General features: G+C 43.6%; 1 protein-coding gene and 1 long non-coding RNA gene across 3 annotated transcripts in view; one reads left to right on the top strand and one right to left on the bottom strand.

Moving 5' to 3' along the window:
* Positions 1-5,231, bottom strand: part of NT5DC1 (5'-nucleotidase domain containing 1) — a 146,178-nt gene extending 140,947 nt beyond the window's left edge. For both annotated transcript variants that reach the window (XM_005551638.5, XM_005551639.5), the window contains exon 1: positions 5,053-5,231. In XM_005551638.5, the coding sequence (XP_005551695.3) occupies positions 5,053-5,145 (93 nt within the window). In that variant the 5' untranslated portion in view covers positions 5,146-5,231. The remainder of the gene's footprint in view (positions 1-5,052) is intronic.
* Positions 5,232-7,682: 2,451 nt separating this feature from the next.
* LOC141410045 (uncharacterized) overlaps positions 7,683-13,522 on the top strand; it is a 30,672-nt gene continuing 24,832 nt past the window's right edge. Inside the window, exon 1 of the long non-coding RNA XR_012433373.1 lies at positions 7,683-7,962. This is a non-coding gene — a long non-coding RNA (uncharacterized lncRNA). The remainder of the gene's footprint in view (positions 7,963-13,522) is intronic.

The following is a 13,522-nucleotide window of genomic DNA, read 5'->3' as shown; positions in this document are numbered from 1 at the left end:
AAAACCCTAATGGAATTGCTGATGGGGGCAAGTAGGAGGAAGGAAATATCTGTAATTGCGAAGTTCCGCAGTTTAATTCCTCACAAGCAATTTATCAACTCCTGCATGCCCCAGGTAGCTGTCCCGTTCAAAATTATACCATCGGCATACAATTATACAACCAAAGACAATTATTAACCCTACTCCTGAATTCTATTGGGTTGGAAATCATAATTTAAGACTTGACAAAGCTTTTTAAACTTATTTAATACATCACTAAGATAATAAATATGCTGACCACTCTATCCATCCATCCTTGGTCCATTCTGGCCAGAAAAGCCCCAGGTTAAGGAAATCTCAGAGTGAAATACATATGGGGACCAGGCAGGTGATCTAAACAAGTCACGACGCCTTTATCAGATGTAGGAAATCATTCTTGTTTCTCCATACACACATACACAAAAACCATTAAAAAAAAAAAATACCTAAAGAAAAAGGACAAAGAAAGCCTCTGGAAGCAAGTACAATAATTACAATAATAAATACTCTGTTGATTGCTGACAGATCTTATTTCTCAACAACAAAAAATGCTAGGTTTTTGAGTAAAATATCTGGTTTTTAAGTGCTGGCTAACATTAAAAGAACTGTACATACCAAACAAAAAGTGCACAAAAGGCAGATGGCCCAACCTTGTTCTACCTCGAAGTGTTCTTTGGCCAGTGTCAGGGACACTCGAGCCTGAGCAGAACAGAGGTCTGAGTCAACCTGCACAGTGTCCAAAAGGACACACTGAACAATCCGACCCTTCTTCTACAGATATTAACCCATGACAGGTTTTGATAACATGTCATACTCTTAGGGAGAAGATGGAGTCAGAGGAGTGGGGGAAATCTCTCCTGGGTGGTGAGATTTACACTGATACTTAGATGTAGCAGTTTGCTGGGTGAATGCAGAGGGAATGGGGGGTGACTCAGGTTCAGAAACTGAGGGGACCTGCACACAGCTGGAGTAGCGGTATCAGGGTCTGAGTGTAAGGATATGAGCATGGAGAAAGCAAAGGCTCCTTGTCAAATGTCAAATTGAGTTGCTCCCTGTCATAAAGCTAATTAAAATCAGTATACATGTACTTCCATCCAGTGTAATGTGACCTTATCCAGGTCAACTGTTAATCGACCCACATTATGTTAACACTATATATCAACAGTTCTCAACCCTGATGGTGATTCAGAACCATAGGTGACACTTCTTAAAACTACCCAGAGTTTCCAAGTGTACATGGTAGAGAGGGCCCCCTCTGAAGCACAGAGAACACTGAAAACCACTGACCTGCGTGTTTTACAGATTTTCATTTACTCATTAAAAGGAAAAAACAATAAAAAATACACTGAGTCACTTTGTGGTACAAAGTACTATGGACAATAAAAAGTCCATATCATGATCCTGCTTATAAGAAACCAGTGCTGCAGGGCTAACAGATGTGAAGTGCTTAGAGCAGAGCCTGGCACACCAGCAAATCCAATTTAAGTATTTGCTATTATTATGTCATATGCTGCTAAAAACAAAACAAAACAAAAAATCAGAAACAATGCCCTGACGTGTGGCGCTTGCCCATCTCCACGGTGTAAATATTCCCACCATGGCCTGTTTCAAGCCACCAACAGCAGTTTACCTGCTTGCACAATTCCTGAATAGTTAACAACTGGCTTTCACAAGCCCCTAAGAGTCAGCTATTGTACACCTTAGATTTGCCTCTGGTTGAGGCACTTTTGAGTTTCTCCAGTTATCCAAGTGATTAGTTTACGATATGGGCATGTGATTCTAAAACACTCGAAATCTCCTGGAACGAAGGAGCCCTTCCTTTCCATCAGAGATGCCAACAGGGACAGCCACAGCTGTGTTCCTTACCTTGTGGAGGAGATTTTTATGTAACAGGAGAGAAGGGGCCAATAGACAAGGAGAGAAGCAGAGAACAGCAGTGTGAAGAAAAGCAGGGGCATCTGTACTCTGAAACCCCTGGTCTAAGCAGAAGGCTTCTTGCAGTTTGTCCTGAGTCTCTCTAGAAACCTTCATGGCACAGGGCTCTCTAAGACATTCCTCTCCCAGCCTTAGCTGTCACCACCTCACAGTCTCTCAGGACTCATAATAATACACACTCTACAGCAGTTGCCAATTGGTACCCTGTGGTCCGTATGCAGCCTACAAATTATGTTTGGTTCCCACTTAAGGTTGCCAGATAAAATTTTAAAATGCCTAGGTAAATGTGACTTTCAAATAAACAACAAATACTTTTTGTTGGTATAAGCATGTCCTATGCAATATCTGGGACCCTGCTCTCCCACTCACACATTTACGTTAACTGACTGGCATCAGACTTCTGAGTCTGCAACCTTAGGAGAAACCACGTGTCATCCTCTCTTCTACAATGCCTTTCCGAGGCCTCATGTGAATGCCTACAAAACTGAAAGGAAAGGCACTCGCAGCTCTCTGTGATGCAGCCCCCACTGACTTCTCCACCATCTTCTCCTGAAACTTGGCCACCTTTTGCTTGCATCCAGCAGTTCCTGGTGCTGTTGCTCACCTCGAGGTCCTGGCCTTTATTATAACTCCTGTGGGTGAAGCACTCCTCTCCACCTCCTCACCTGCCAGCTCCAGGCATTCCCTCTGTGTTTTAGGGCACCATACAGACAGCAAGGTGGGAAGAAGCAGAAATCCACAGCCAGACTACCTTGCTCGGTTGCCCTGGATACACTTTCTTTCTGTGCCTCATTGCTCAATGCTCTCTTAACAGTGGCTATGGTGATGATATCTACCTCACAGGGACGTTGTAAGGATTAAATCCATTCATAGAAGCAGCATGCTTATTAGAATTATGGCTGTATCATATTGTGTTATTAAAATACCAATTACCTATTCAGTCTATTTATTGAGCCCAGTATGTGCCCAGTACTAAGTCTGGCACATAGAACACACAGGAAACTGTCACAGATGGAGCTCTAGGGGAAGTCCAACAAGTAAACAGGAAGTGTTAATATCATGTCGTATGTGCTCTGAGGAATGAAGAAGGGTTTTGTGGAAAACTGAAGGTGGGCTTAGAGTGGAAGGGCAAACTTTAGAGGGCCAAAAAAGCTTCCTAAGGGGAACCATGTTAAAGATAAGGCCTGATGGGATGAAGAGCTTTTGCGCAGAGCAAAGAGGCCCTCCAGGCACTGGCAGCGTGCAGCAAGACCCAGGTCATACTACCCATCGCAGGGGACCAAGACTCTTCAGCATTTTTGCCTACTGCCTAAGGCTGCCTGGAGGCCTGCGTGTTGATCTCTGTATCCTCAGCTCTAGCATGGTGCTCAGCACACTGTGGGACTTAAAAAAAGATTTTCCACACCAAACATGATCCAAAACTCATAGGTTACCGTCTTCAAGCTTTAAACATCACTATTCTCCAGGTTTGCAGTTAAAAAAACTCTCGTCTTTCAGAATCTTATATTCTGAAATTTTATGATCACCTATGGACAACACTAGCTCTAACATGACAGTGGTTTAAAAATATTCTCTCCAAATGAAGGTAACTAAAGAGGAGACACACAAAACTGTGATTCAGGAAGGATTTAAAAGGCACAGAGGGAAGGAAAACATGTATCAAAGACCTAGGGGAAGCAGTGACCGAAGAACCAAGCAGTAAAAAAGCCTTCTTAATTCTCAATGTGACTAAGGAAACCAGACCTGGAAGGTAAGAAAGCAGGAAAGTGTAACAGCAGAAAAAGGACATTAAAAAAAAAAAAAAAAAAAAAAAAATTAGCATCTGGCCATAGACAACACACAAGAAATTCCAGCAGCCACTCTTTTTTGACCTTTAACGTGTACCTGAACTAGCGGGTGCAGGGACATCACCATAATGGGGTACAGCCCTGGCTGGATGTCTGCACCAGTGATCTAGAGTTCTACCCATAAACTGAGGTTTCCAAATGGTTTGGGTGGTAACCATAAAAGCAAACACTTGTCTTTGCCAAGGTACTATTCTAAGCATTATACATCTCTTACTCATTTAATCCTTGCAACAATCTTGTGAGGTAAATCCAATTATTAGCTCCATTTTACAGATGGGGAAACTGAGAAGCAGCACAGGTTAAGTAACTTGCTCAAAGTCACAGAGCTAGTAACAGCGGAGCTGGTGTCCTATGTTAGGCAGTCTGGCTGAGGAGTCCTCGCTTTCACTACTGTACTCATAACCAGCTCTTTTTCTGTCTGGATGCTTAGATCTTGGACTAAAAAAAATCTGGTAACTTTTCAAAATTAGTTTCCTTGGGAATTGGGAAACCAAAGGAATAGTGGAGGGAGGGCAATTAATTTGAGAGTACAGGTCTGGAAGCATGCATACTCCATGTACCCCTCCCTTAGGGCACAGTGAGGACCTAAACTTTGCAGGCTGTTGGTAGGACTGGAATGTATTCAAAGTGCACGGAGCACGCAGTCGCTGCGCAATAAATATTTATTTTCTTCTCTTGACAAAAGGTAAAATGAGGGCTAAGATCTTAATGACTTCTCAACTAGTGTTCCGTCCAATACACTACGCTATATACTATGCATTTCTCCCAGATTGCAGTTTAAACACTGATGGGTGGTTGATCGTGCAAATTGAAAAATGCACCCAAGAAAAATGCAAGTCCCAAATCAAGTGGCTGTGTCCACAATCAGCTTGTGTCCAGAAAGACATGCAGAGAAGTTTCACGACATGGGATCTTCAAGGACAGCCCCAGTGCTCCTGACCCCGCCCCTCCTCTGCTCTAGAAACCGATTCCCCAGCACGATCTTGCGCAGTTTGCCCCTCCTTCGTTCTTCCCTACCTCTCTCAACATTAGCTAATGGCTGAGCTAAATGTGCCGGTCCCCAGGGCACTAGCGCGGAGCGGAGGCTGCACACTTCCGCCCCGTCTCGCCGCTGGAGGCCTCGCTCTGCGGAAAGACTCGGCCGCCGCAGGCCCCCGACAGCGCCCGCCGCTGCCCAAGCCTGGAGGAAACTCAAGCCCCAGCCGCCATGGAGGTTGCGCGCAGTGCGCCCCGGGGAGCCCGCGCCACTCACCGGGGCGCTCTCGGGCAGGTTGTAGCGACACAGAGTGTGGTCCAGGTCGAATCCGACCACGTCGCAGGCGGCCAGGGAGAAGTGCTGAGCCATTGCTGCGCGGGGAGCACCGAGGAGCCCCTCGGCCGGGGAGGGTGCAAGGAGCTGGCTGGCGGGACGCTGCGGGACAGGACCGGGTCGGACGCGGCGGGGCGGGGCTGCGGCTGTCAGGGCACCGGCGCGGCAGCCTCTCCCGCCTCCCGCGCCCTGCAGCACCGCCCCTGGATACGCTTAGCCCCCGCCCCTCGCGCGGCCGGCGTCCTGCGCCGCCGTCCGGAGTCAGGTAGTCAGCTCGCGTCCTCCTGATACCCCAGCGCCGGCGACCTCGCTCTGTCCCGCAAGCCTGGGAACCCAGAAGGCAATAGGAGCGGTGCCGCTGCTGCACAGCTGAGACCTGTAGGCACTTAGCCCTTCCTACCACAAAATTAACCGGGAGTCTCCATCGCCTTCAGGGCGCCTCGGAAACCAGGAGATCCTGAGGTTAGACTTGACCTTTTACCCCTGTGTGCGAAATAGTGTAAGATCATAAAAAAATTCATTCTCTAATATCCCTCTGACCCAGTTAGCCTGCGATTTGGGAGGTCTTTTCGCCCACGTGATCTTTGACAGTGGTTTAAACCAAAAACTTTGTATTCCTTGGTTTCCTAAGTGTAAAATGAGAGAGATACCTTTCACCATTTCATACCCTGGAGTGTGTTAGAAAATAAATGTATCAGACCTCGTGAAGAACCGTTTTGCAAGATGATACTGGTTATGGAAACCAATATTGGTTATTACTTGATCATCCTATTTTGTTATTGTAACGAAGAATTTTCTATGAAAGGACATCAGACACTTCATAGAAATATATAGAGTATGCTACAGAAAAAAGAAAACTTTTGTAAACCGGGTGTAAGGTTTATAGAGCACAAAATGATTTGAGTGACATTTGCTTAATTCCCTCAAAAACTGTATAACTACTACCATTTTAGATGCAGAGAAAGTTAATCCATTACATACAATGTATGCCTTAGGGCACTTAATTCTCTTCCGGATTTCCTGATGTGAAGGACTAGCACTTTGAGATCTTTATTACATAGTGCCTCATTTTAAAAAGAAAATAGAAATCTATTATGTTTATATTGCTTCAGTTTTAAATTTAAAGGAACAGTGTGTCTAATGGGACAAATCAATAGTCGTGACATAATGAAAATATAATTGATTAAGAACTGCATTTAACCCTTTCAAATACTAATCCTTTTGAGGCTAATAGACCAGAGGATTAATTTAGTGCAATAGATAGTGCAATTGAGTAGGAGGACACTTATACCTAGTAGACCCATTTGAATAAAATTGATAACTTGTTCCATTATGATACTTAAAAGCCCCAAACAAATCTCTCTGGAATAGGAAAAGTAAAGAATCTTCAAGAAGATTGAGCTGTTCACTGATGAGTTCAACAACCATGTCTTCGATGTCTGTGAACCAAAAGAGAAAAGGCTGGATTGTTGGAGGAGCTGGAAAAAGCTTGTTGGCCCTGGAGCATTGACCTTGGCATTCTTCTCTGCCCCTTGCAATAGAGTGCTACCAAAGTCACACTTCCAGGTAGATGCCACGTTGAAGGGCACACGTTTCCTTGGGGAATATCTTGTTTCATGTGGGAGTAGGTGCTTTAGGTGCTTTAGGGACTTCCCTTAGTAATACAAATGTAATAGTACATTCATTTTAAGAGGGAAGAGTAGAAAAGGATTGTTTTTTGTTGACTTAGCCAAAACTTGTCCTTACAAAACCTCTTGAGTGTGCTGAATTGTGAACAGGAAATTGGGGGTGAGGGGAGAGAGGGAACCAGGGCACTCTTAAAGAGAAAAAGACCCCTGGGTGTATAGTCAAGTGGTCCTGGGACTGAATCTTGCCTTTACCTGCACATCTAACAAGTTATATATATTCTGCATGTTTACACAAACAGTTCTTGTGCTAGAGAGTCCACATCATTTAAACTTTGTGGGAGAATTTTGCAAATGATCCAATCCTAGAGGCTGGTACTTTCTTGAGCCCCACTCACCTTTCCTTTCTACCTCAAACCTCAGTCTGACTCTTCCAGAAATATAGGGGATGGTTCCCTTCTCTTCTCCCATTCCCTACATAACCCTGAGTTTAAATACAAACACACAGTTTAATGGTTTGATAAGGTTATTTCCAGATAAGGATATTTCATTTTCCCTGCACATTAAACTTCTATCACATTTACTGATAAAATGCCACAGCTCTTGTATTATCAACTACAAGTTCAATCTTCTACTCAGGTACCAATTAATTTCTGTTTCTTTGAGTATCATGGACTGAATTTTGTCCCCCACTCATTCATGTGTTGAAGACCTAACCTACAATGTGTCTGTATTTGACATAGGGCCTTTAAGGAAGTAATTAATGTTAAATAAGGTCATAAGGGTGGAGTCCTAATCCAACAAGATTAACATTCTTAGGAGGAAGAGACACCAGCGTCTGCAAGCACAGAAGGCCATGTGAGGAGCCAGAAAACCACGGCTGTCTGCCTGGCATCATGCCAAGGTAGGCGGATCGCTTGAGGTAAGGAATTCAAGACCGGCTTGGGCAACATAGCGAGACCCGTCTCTACAAAAAATACAAAAATTAGCAGGGTGTGGTGGCAGGCACCTATAGTCCCAGCTATTCTAGGGGCTGGGGTGGGAGGATCGCTCGAACCTGGGAGGAGGAGGTTGCAGTGGGCTGGAATCAGGCCTTCGCACTCCAGCCTGGGTGACAGAGTGAGAACCTGTCTAAAAAAATAAAGGGCTGTCTGAAGCCAAGGAGAGTGGCTTCACCAGAAACCAACCCTCACAGCATCTTGATCTTGGACTTTCAGCCTCCAGAACTGTGAGAAAATAATTTTTTGTTGTCTAAACCACCCATTGTGTAGTATTCTGTTAAGGCAGGCTGAGCCGACTAAGGCAGTTAATAAGGATAGTTGAATCAGTGTTGTGTTAAATGTAGGAAATATTTGCCATTTGAAAGATCTGTAAAGGACATGAACTTGGGTTTATGTTATTTGTTGACTTCTTAAAGTTGGGTACTTTTGCTTATGTGTAACATTAATACCATGCTGTGAAGTTTTAGAAGTTTTAGTTTTTTTTGTTTTCAGTATTTCATGTACTGTTTTTTCTTATACTTGTGAGTCATGTAATAATTTAGAAATATTCAGAAATAGGAAGTTATGTTACAACTGATTTTCTAGAATTGAATTTCATTATTACAATGAACCTGCTTTTAATTGAGGTGGTACTATAATTTAGCAGTTTTAACCTTAGGTGTGACTTGTGATTAACTAGCTTAAGCTTTAGACTTCATAATATCTCACTAACTGATCTTTTGTGAATTGATAATACTGTATTTTAACATCTATATTGTAAATATGATTTGCCAAACATTTTGGGAAAGGAGGGAAATGGCCTGTTTCTTTTTTCATTGGTTTAAAATATGCTTTTCTAAATATTCCTAATTAAATATTGTATGTTCAACTTTTTGTATAACCTAAGCCAATCTACATATCTTCTGTGGCACATATAATTTCTTTAAGGGGTAAGAAAAAAGTTCATTCACTAAATTGGAAAAAAATAGGAAAAATATAAGTTTCTAAAAATAGAACTCTGTGGCACTTAAATATTAGCCTTTTAGCTACATAGAACCAAATACTTATTTGTAATATTGTGCTGATGCCTTTAGATGGCAGTAGTTCTGCATGAGGAATATTTTTCATTTTTTAAGTAATCTTAAAATCTTTATATTTCTTAATAAAACATACTTCATTTTCTAGTCTCTTGATTTTCTACTCTGCTCTTACCACAAGAAAAAGAAGCCTACTTAGAAATTTCACTGTGTTTTTTTTGTGTGTGAATTTATTTTTGATGATAGAGAGGGAGGATGTAATGGGACAAAGTCCTTTTAAGTCCAGAGTTGGTTCCTTCCAGTGGGTTCTTGGTCTCGCTGACTTTAAGAATGAAGCCACAGACCTTCGCAGTGAGTGTTACAGCTCTTAAAGGTGGCACGGACCCAAAGAGTGAGCAGAAGCAAGATTTATTGTGAAGAGTGAAAGAAAAAGCTTCCATAGCATGGAAGGGGACCCGAGTGGGTTGCTGCTGCTGGCTGGGTTGGCCAGCTTTTATTCCTTTATTTGTCCCCACACGTGTGCTGCTGATTGGTCCATTTTACAGAGTGCTGATTGGTCCATTTTATAGAGTGCTGATTGGTCCATTTTACAGAGTGCTGACTGTTATATTTACAATCCCTTAGCTAGACACAGAGTGCTGATTGCTGCGTTTTTACAGAGTGCTGATTGGTGCATTTACAATCCTTTAGCTAGACACAGAGTGCTGATTGGTGTGTTTTTACAGAGGAGTGATTGGTGCATTTACAATCCTTTAGTTAGACACAGAGTGCTGATTGGTACATTTACAATCCTTTAGCAAGACACAAAAAAATCGCCAAGTCCCCACTTGACCCAGGAAGTCCAGCTGGCTTCACTTCTCAATCTCCCCTCTAAACAGGACACCCCAACTGCTATTGGGAATTGGATGATGACCGTTCTAGCTACTTCCTGCTGGATAGGGGCGAAGAAGGGGCCCTGCAGTTGTAGTGTCCTCCAGAGGGGAAATTTTTAGGCCAGTCAGAGGACCAGCAGGTTGGTATAGGGGTCCTCAGTAGAAGTTGTTAGTTGAGCTCATTTGGGGTTCCATTTGTAAGACCATCTGTAGCTTGATGGCCTTGATCCTAGAGGAAACAAATTTGACACGGAGGTTAAAAATAAAGGGCCCGAAGGCAAGTAATACCAAGATGGCTGTCACGGGACCTAGAAAGGGGAGAAGTCATGTCACCCAATTCCAGAGGTTGGTATAAGAGTTTGAAAGGCGTTGTCTGATTTCAGAAGCCTTTTCTGTAAATGCTGGGTGGCATCTCTTATTATCCCTGACTGGTTAGTGTAAAAACAACACTCTTCCCCTAAGAAGCTGCAAAGTCCTCCTTTCTCAGCAGTGAGGAGGTCTAGGCCTTGGCAGTTTTGGAGAGTGCCAAAGAGGCTATTTGGGATTGTAGTTACTATCCTTACTGGATATATTTTGTTATTTCTTGCAAACTGTCTGAGAAATCCGTTGAGAGTGTGTGGTAGTAGGATCATGAAGTAGATAAACCTGCTATTCCACTTCCTGTAGCAGTGGCCATTTCTAACCCTATAAGTAGGGGTATTAGTTGTATGGCCCTGCGCTAATGGACTTGAGCTTTGAGGGGCACTGATAGGGTCTGATTTCTGTAAGATTAGAAGTTAGGATAATACATGTTACACTGTTAACTTTTAGCATACTTTACTTTTGTTGAAAACCTTGTAAGTTTGGGATTTTAATTTTTCTTTGCTAGTAATAAAACGTTTTTCAGTCCATATTAACTTAGAATTGGTATAGATGGCTCCCTCCTGATTCTGTAAGTACTTTAAGGTTTGGCTGAGTGCAAACAACTTGCAAGTTTGAGCAGACCAATTATTGGGCAATTTTCCTAACTCTGCTTCTAGAAGAGTGCCTTATCACTTACCGAATACCCATTGTATCTCTTTCCCTTACTTGCCTAGGAGGAACCGTCTATTGTCCTGTCCTGAAGGGAGTTCCTCCTAGGTCTGGTCGGACATTTGTATGATAATTAATTAAGATTTAGATCCCCTGTTAGGAAACCTGCTGGGTTAAGGATTTTTGATAGGAAGACTATGGGTTGTCAGTGGCCTCAGTATTTTCGGGCTATGCCCTTGTTTACACTGACAACAAGGTGGTATTGGAGTGTTATGGGGTTACAGAGAAGAACTCAATTATCAATTATAGGTTTTAAATTTACCCTGGCTTTTAAAGGAATAGGATATACTGTTTTTTCTTTACTGCTTCCATCTCTCTTTCTTTCTCTTTGACTTCTTTGTCTCTCTCTTTCTCTCTTTCTTACTCTCTCTTTGTCTCTTCCTCTCTCTCTTTGACTTTCTGTCTCTTTCTGTCTGACTCCCTCTTTGTCTCTTCCCCTCTCTTCCTCTCTCTCTCTGACTTTCTGTCGCTTTCTCTCTTTCCTTTCTGCTGGTCTTTCCCTGCCTCTGCCAGCTGCTTATGCTGCTATTCTCCCCTTTCCTTCCCCTTTTGATGGCTTCGGCAGTGTAAGACTGCCACCTCTTTGGATTTTTGCACTGCGTGCAATAACTCCATGGTTTCCTTCTGATATGTAATGGGAGTTCCCCCAAAGGTTAGGAACTCCCTTTTTTCCATATTGCAGCATGAACACGTAGGATTAGATAAGCATACTTACTATCTGTAGCAAAGTCTTCCAATTACAACTGGAGAGGTGGGAGAAATACCTGGTTACAGGCCGTCCCAGGATTCCTCAACTGGTAACGGACCTTACAGGCGATTAATGCTGAGAAAGCCACATCAGTATCCAGGAGGAAGTCAATTTCCTGGCCCTGAATGGTTAAATGTACCCGGGGCTCAGTGAGGGTGATGACATGAGCTGGTGCTTGCTCCGGGCACCCTCAGTCCTGTTGTTGGATCATCTTGTTGGGGGATTCTGGCCCAGAGAACCTTTGTCCTCTGGGGCTGTGTGCCTTCCAGTGATTGCCTTGGCATAGTGGACATGGGCAAGGGGGCAGCTTGTTTCTCGTTGGACAATATTTTTAAGGTGTACTTGCAAACCACACTGATAACAAGCCCTACTGGGTGATGGCCTGCTCCATTTTCTGTCCTCTCAGAACCACCAAGGTTTGTCTGAGGGCCATGACTAAGGCTGCAGCCTTTCTCTTATCTCACTTTTCCTTTTTGGCCTGTTCCTCTTGGTCCCTATTATAGAACACCGAGGTTGCCAGGTTTAATAATGCCTCCAGATTTTGTTCAGAGCCCAGGGCTCACTTTTGGAGCTTCCTATTGATATCTGTGGCTGATTGGGTAATAAACTTATTTTTTAGGATCAATTGAACCTCAAGTGGGTCAGGTGACAGGGGAGTATATTTTCTTAAGGCGTCCCGTAGCCGCTTGAGGAAGGCAGAAGGATTTTCTTCCTTTCCCTGAGTTATGGTGGACATCATTGAATAATTCCTTTTTCCTAATTCTCCTTAGTCCTTCTAGAACACAGGTCAACAGATGTTTGCAACTCCAGTCCCCATGATCTGAGTCAAGGTCCCAGTGGGGATCCATACTGGAGATGGTTTGCTGACTGGTAGAGAATTTGTCCCTTTTTTCAGCTGTCATTCTATCATTTACTTGACCAAGATACCAGGTATCTCCAAACTCTTAGGCTGCAGCTAAAGCCACATTATTTTCACTAAAGGCCAGCATTTGACTTAACAGCAACATGACATCTCTCCAAGTGAGATCAAAGGTTTGCCCTAGACTCTGTAGGACATCTATGTATCTATCAGGTTCATCTGAAAACTTCCCCAGGTCTACCTTGATCTGCTTTAAATCAGAGAGGGAGAAGGGGACATGTGCCCAGGTTGGGCCAAATTCCCCTTCCCCTACAGCTTGAAGGGGACATAACCGATAGCCTGGGGGGTTTGGTGGTCCCTTGGAGATTTCTTTGCTTGTTTCCTTTTGGGCAGGGGAGATTAGAGGAGGCTTATCATTAAGAGGAAGGGGAGCGATAGGGAGGCTAGGATTTGGGGGTAAGCTGAGAGGACCTCCCGTGGGATGTAAATTGCAGGCTTTGCATAGTTGTGGATTCACCTTCAGTGAAAAGAAAACTTGGACATAAGGTATTTCACTCCATTTGCCTTCCCTATTACAGAACAGGTCAAGCTGCAGGATAGTATTGTAATTTATACCTCCCTCAGGTGGCCATTTTTCCCCATCAGAGAGAGAATATTGGGGCCAGGCCATAGTGCAGAAAAAAATGAGCCACCTCTTTTTCAGGGTTTGTGGGTCAAACTGGTCCCCATGGTTTAGGATGCATTTCAAGGATAAGCCTGTTGATGCCTGAGTGTTTCCCATCTGAAAGAAAAAACCGCCCACAGTTTTGGTTTGTTTGTCCCCCCCCCGCCAACTACCCAAGAACCTGTAATGGTCCCCAGACCCTGCTGATCAGAATAGTTGTGCTCACCAACGCAGCAGCAGAAACCCCTCTTGCTCAAGAACCTGCAATGGTCCCTGGACCCTGCTGACTGGAATAGTTGCGCTCACCGACGCAGCAGCAGAAACACTAGTTTTCCTCCTGCACCACAAGGAGGATCGAGGAAGGTCGGATTTAGTGGTCCTTACCGATGCATTCTTGAAAACCTGCACCTTTGTCTGTCCTCATAGACCACAAAGAGGACTGAGAAAAATCGGATTTAGTGGCCCTTACCAACACATTCTCAAAAACCTGTTAGAGTCCTAAGCATTCTCCTGTTAGTATTGGGACCTTACTACTGTCCTATAAAGATATTATGCCC

This window comes from Macaca fascicularis, chromosome 4, assembly GCF_037993035.2.
Source record: "Macaca fascicularis isolate 582-1 chromosome 4, T2T-MFA8v1.1".
Taxonomy (NCBI): domain Eukaryota; kingdom Metazoa; phylum Chordata; class Mammalia; order Primates; family Cercopithecidae; genus Macaca; species Macaca fascicularis.
Note: the sequence above shows the minus strand (reverse complement) of the source record. Positions and strands in the feature narration are given on the sequence as shown.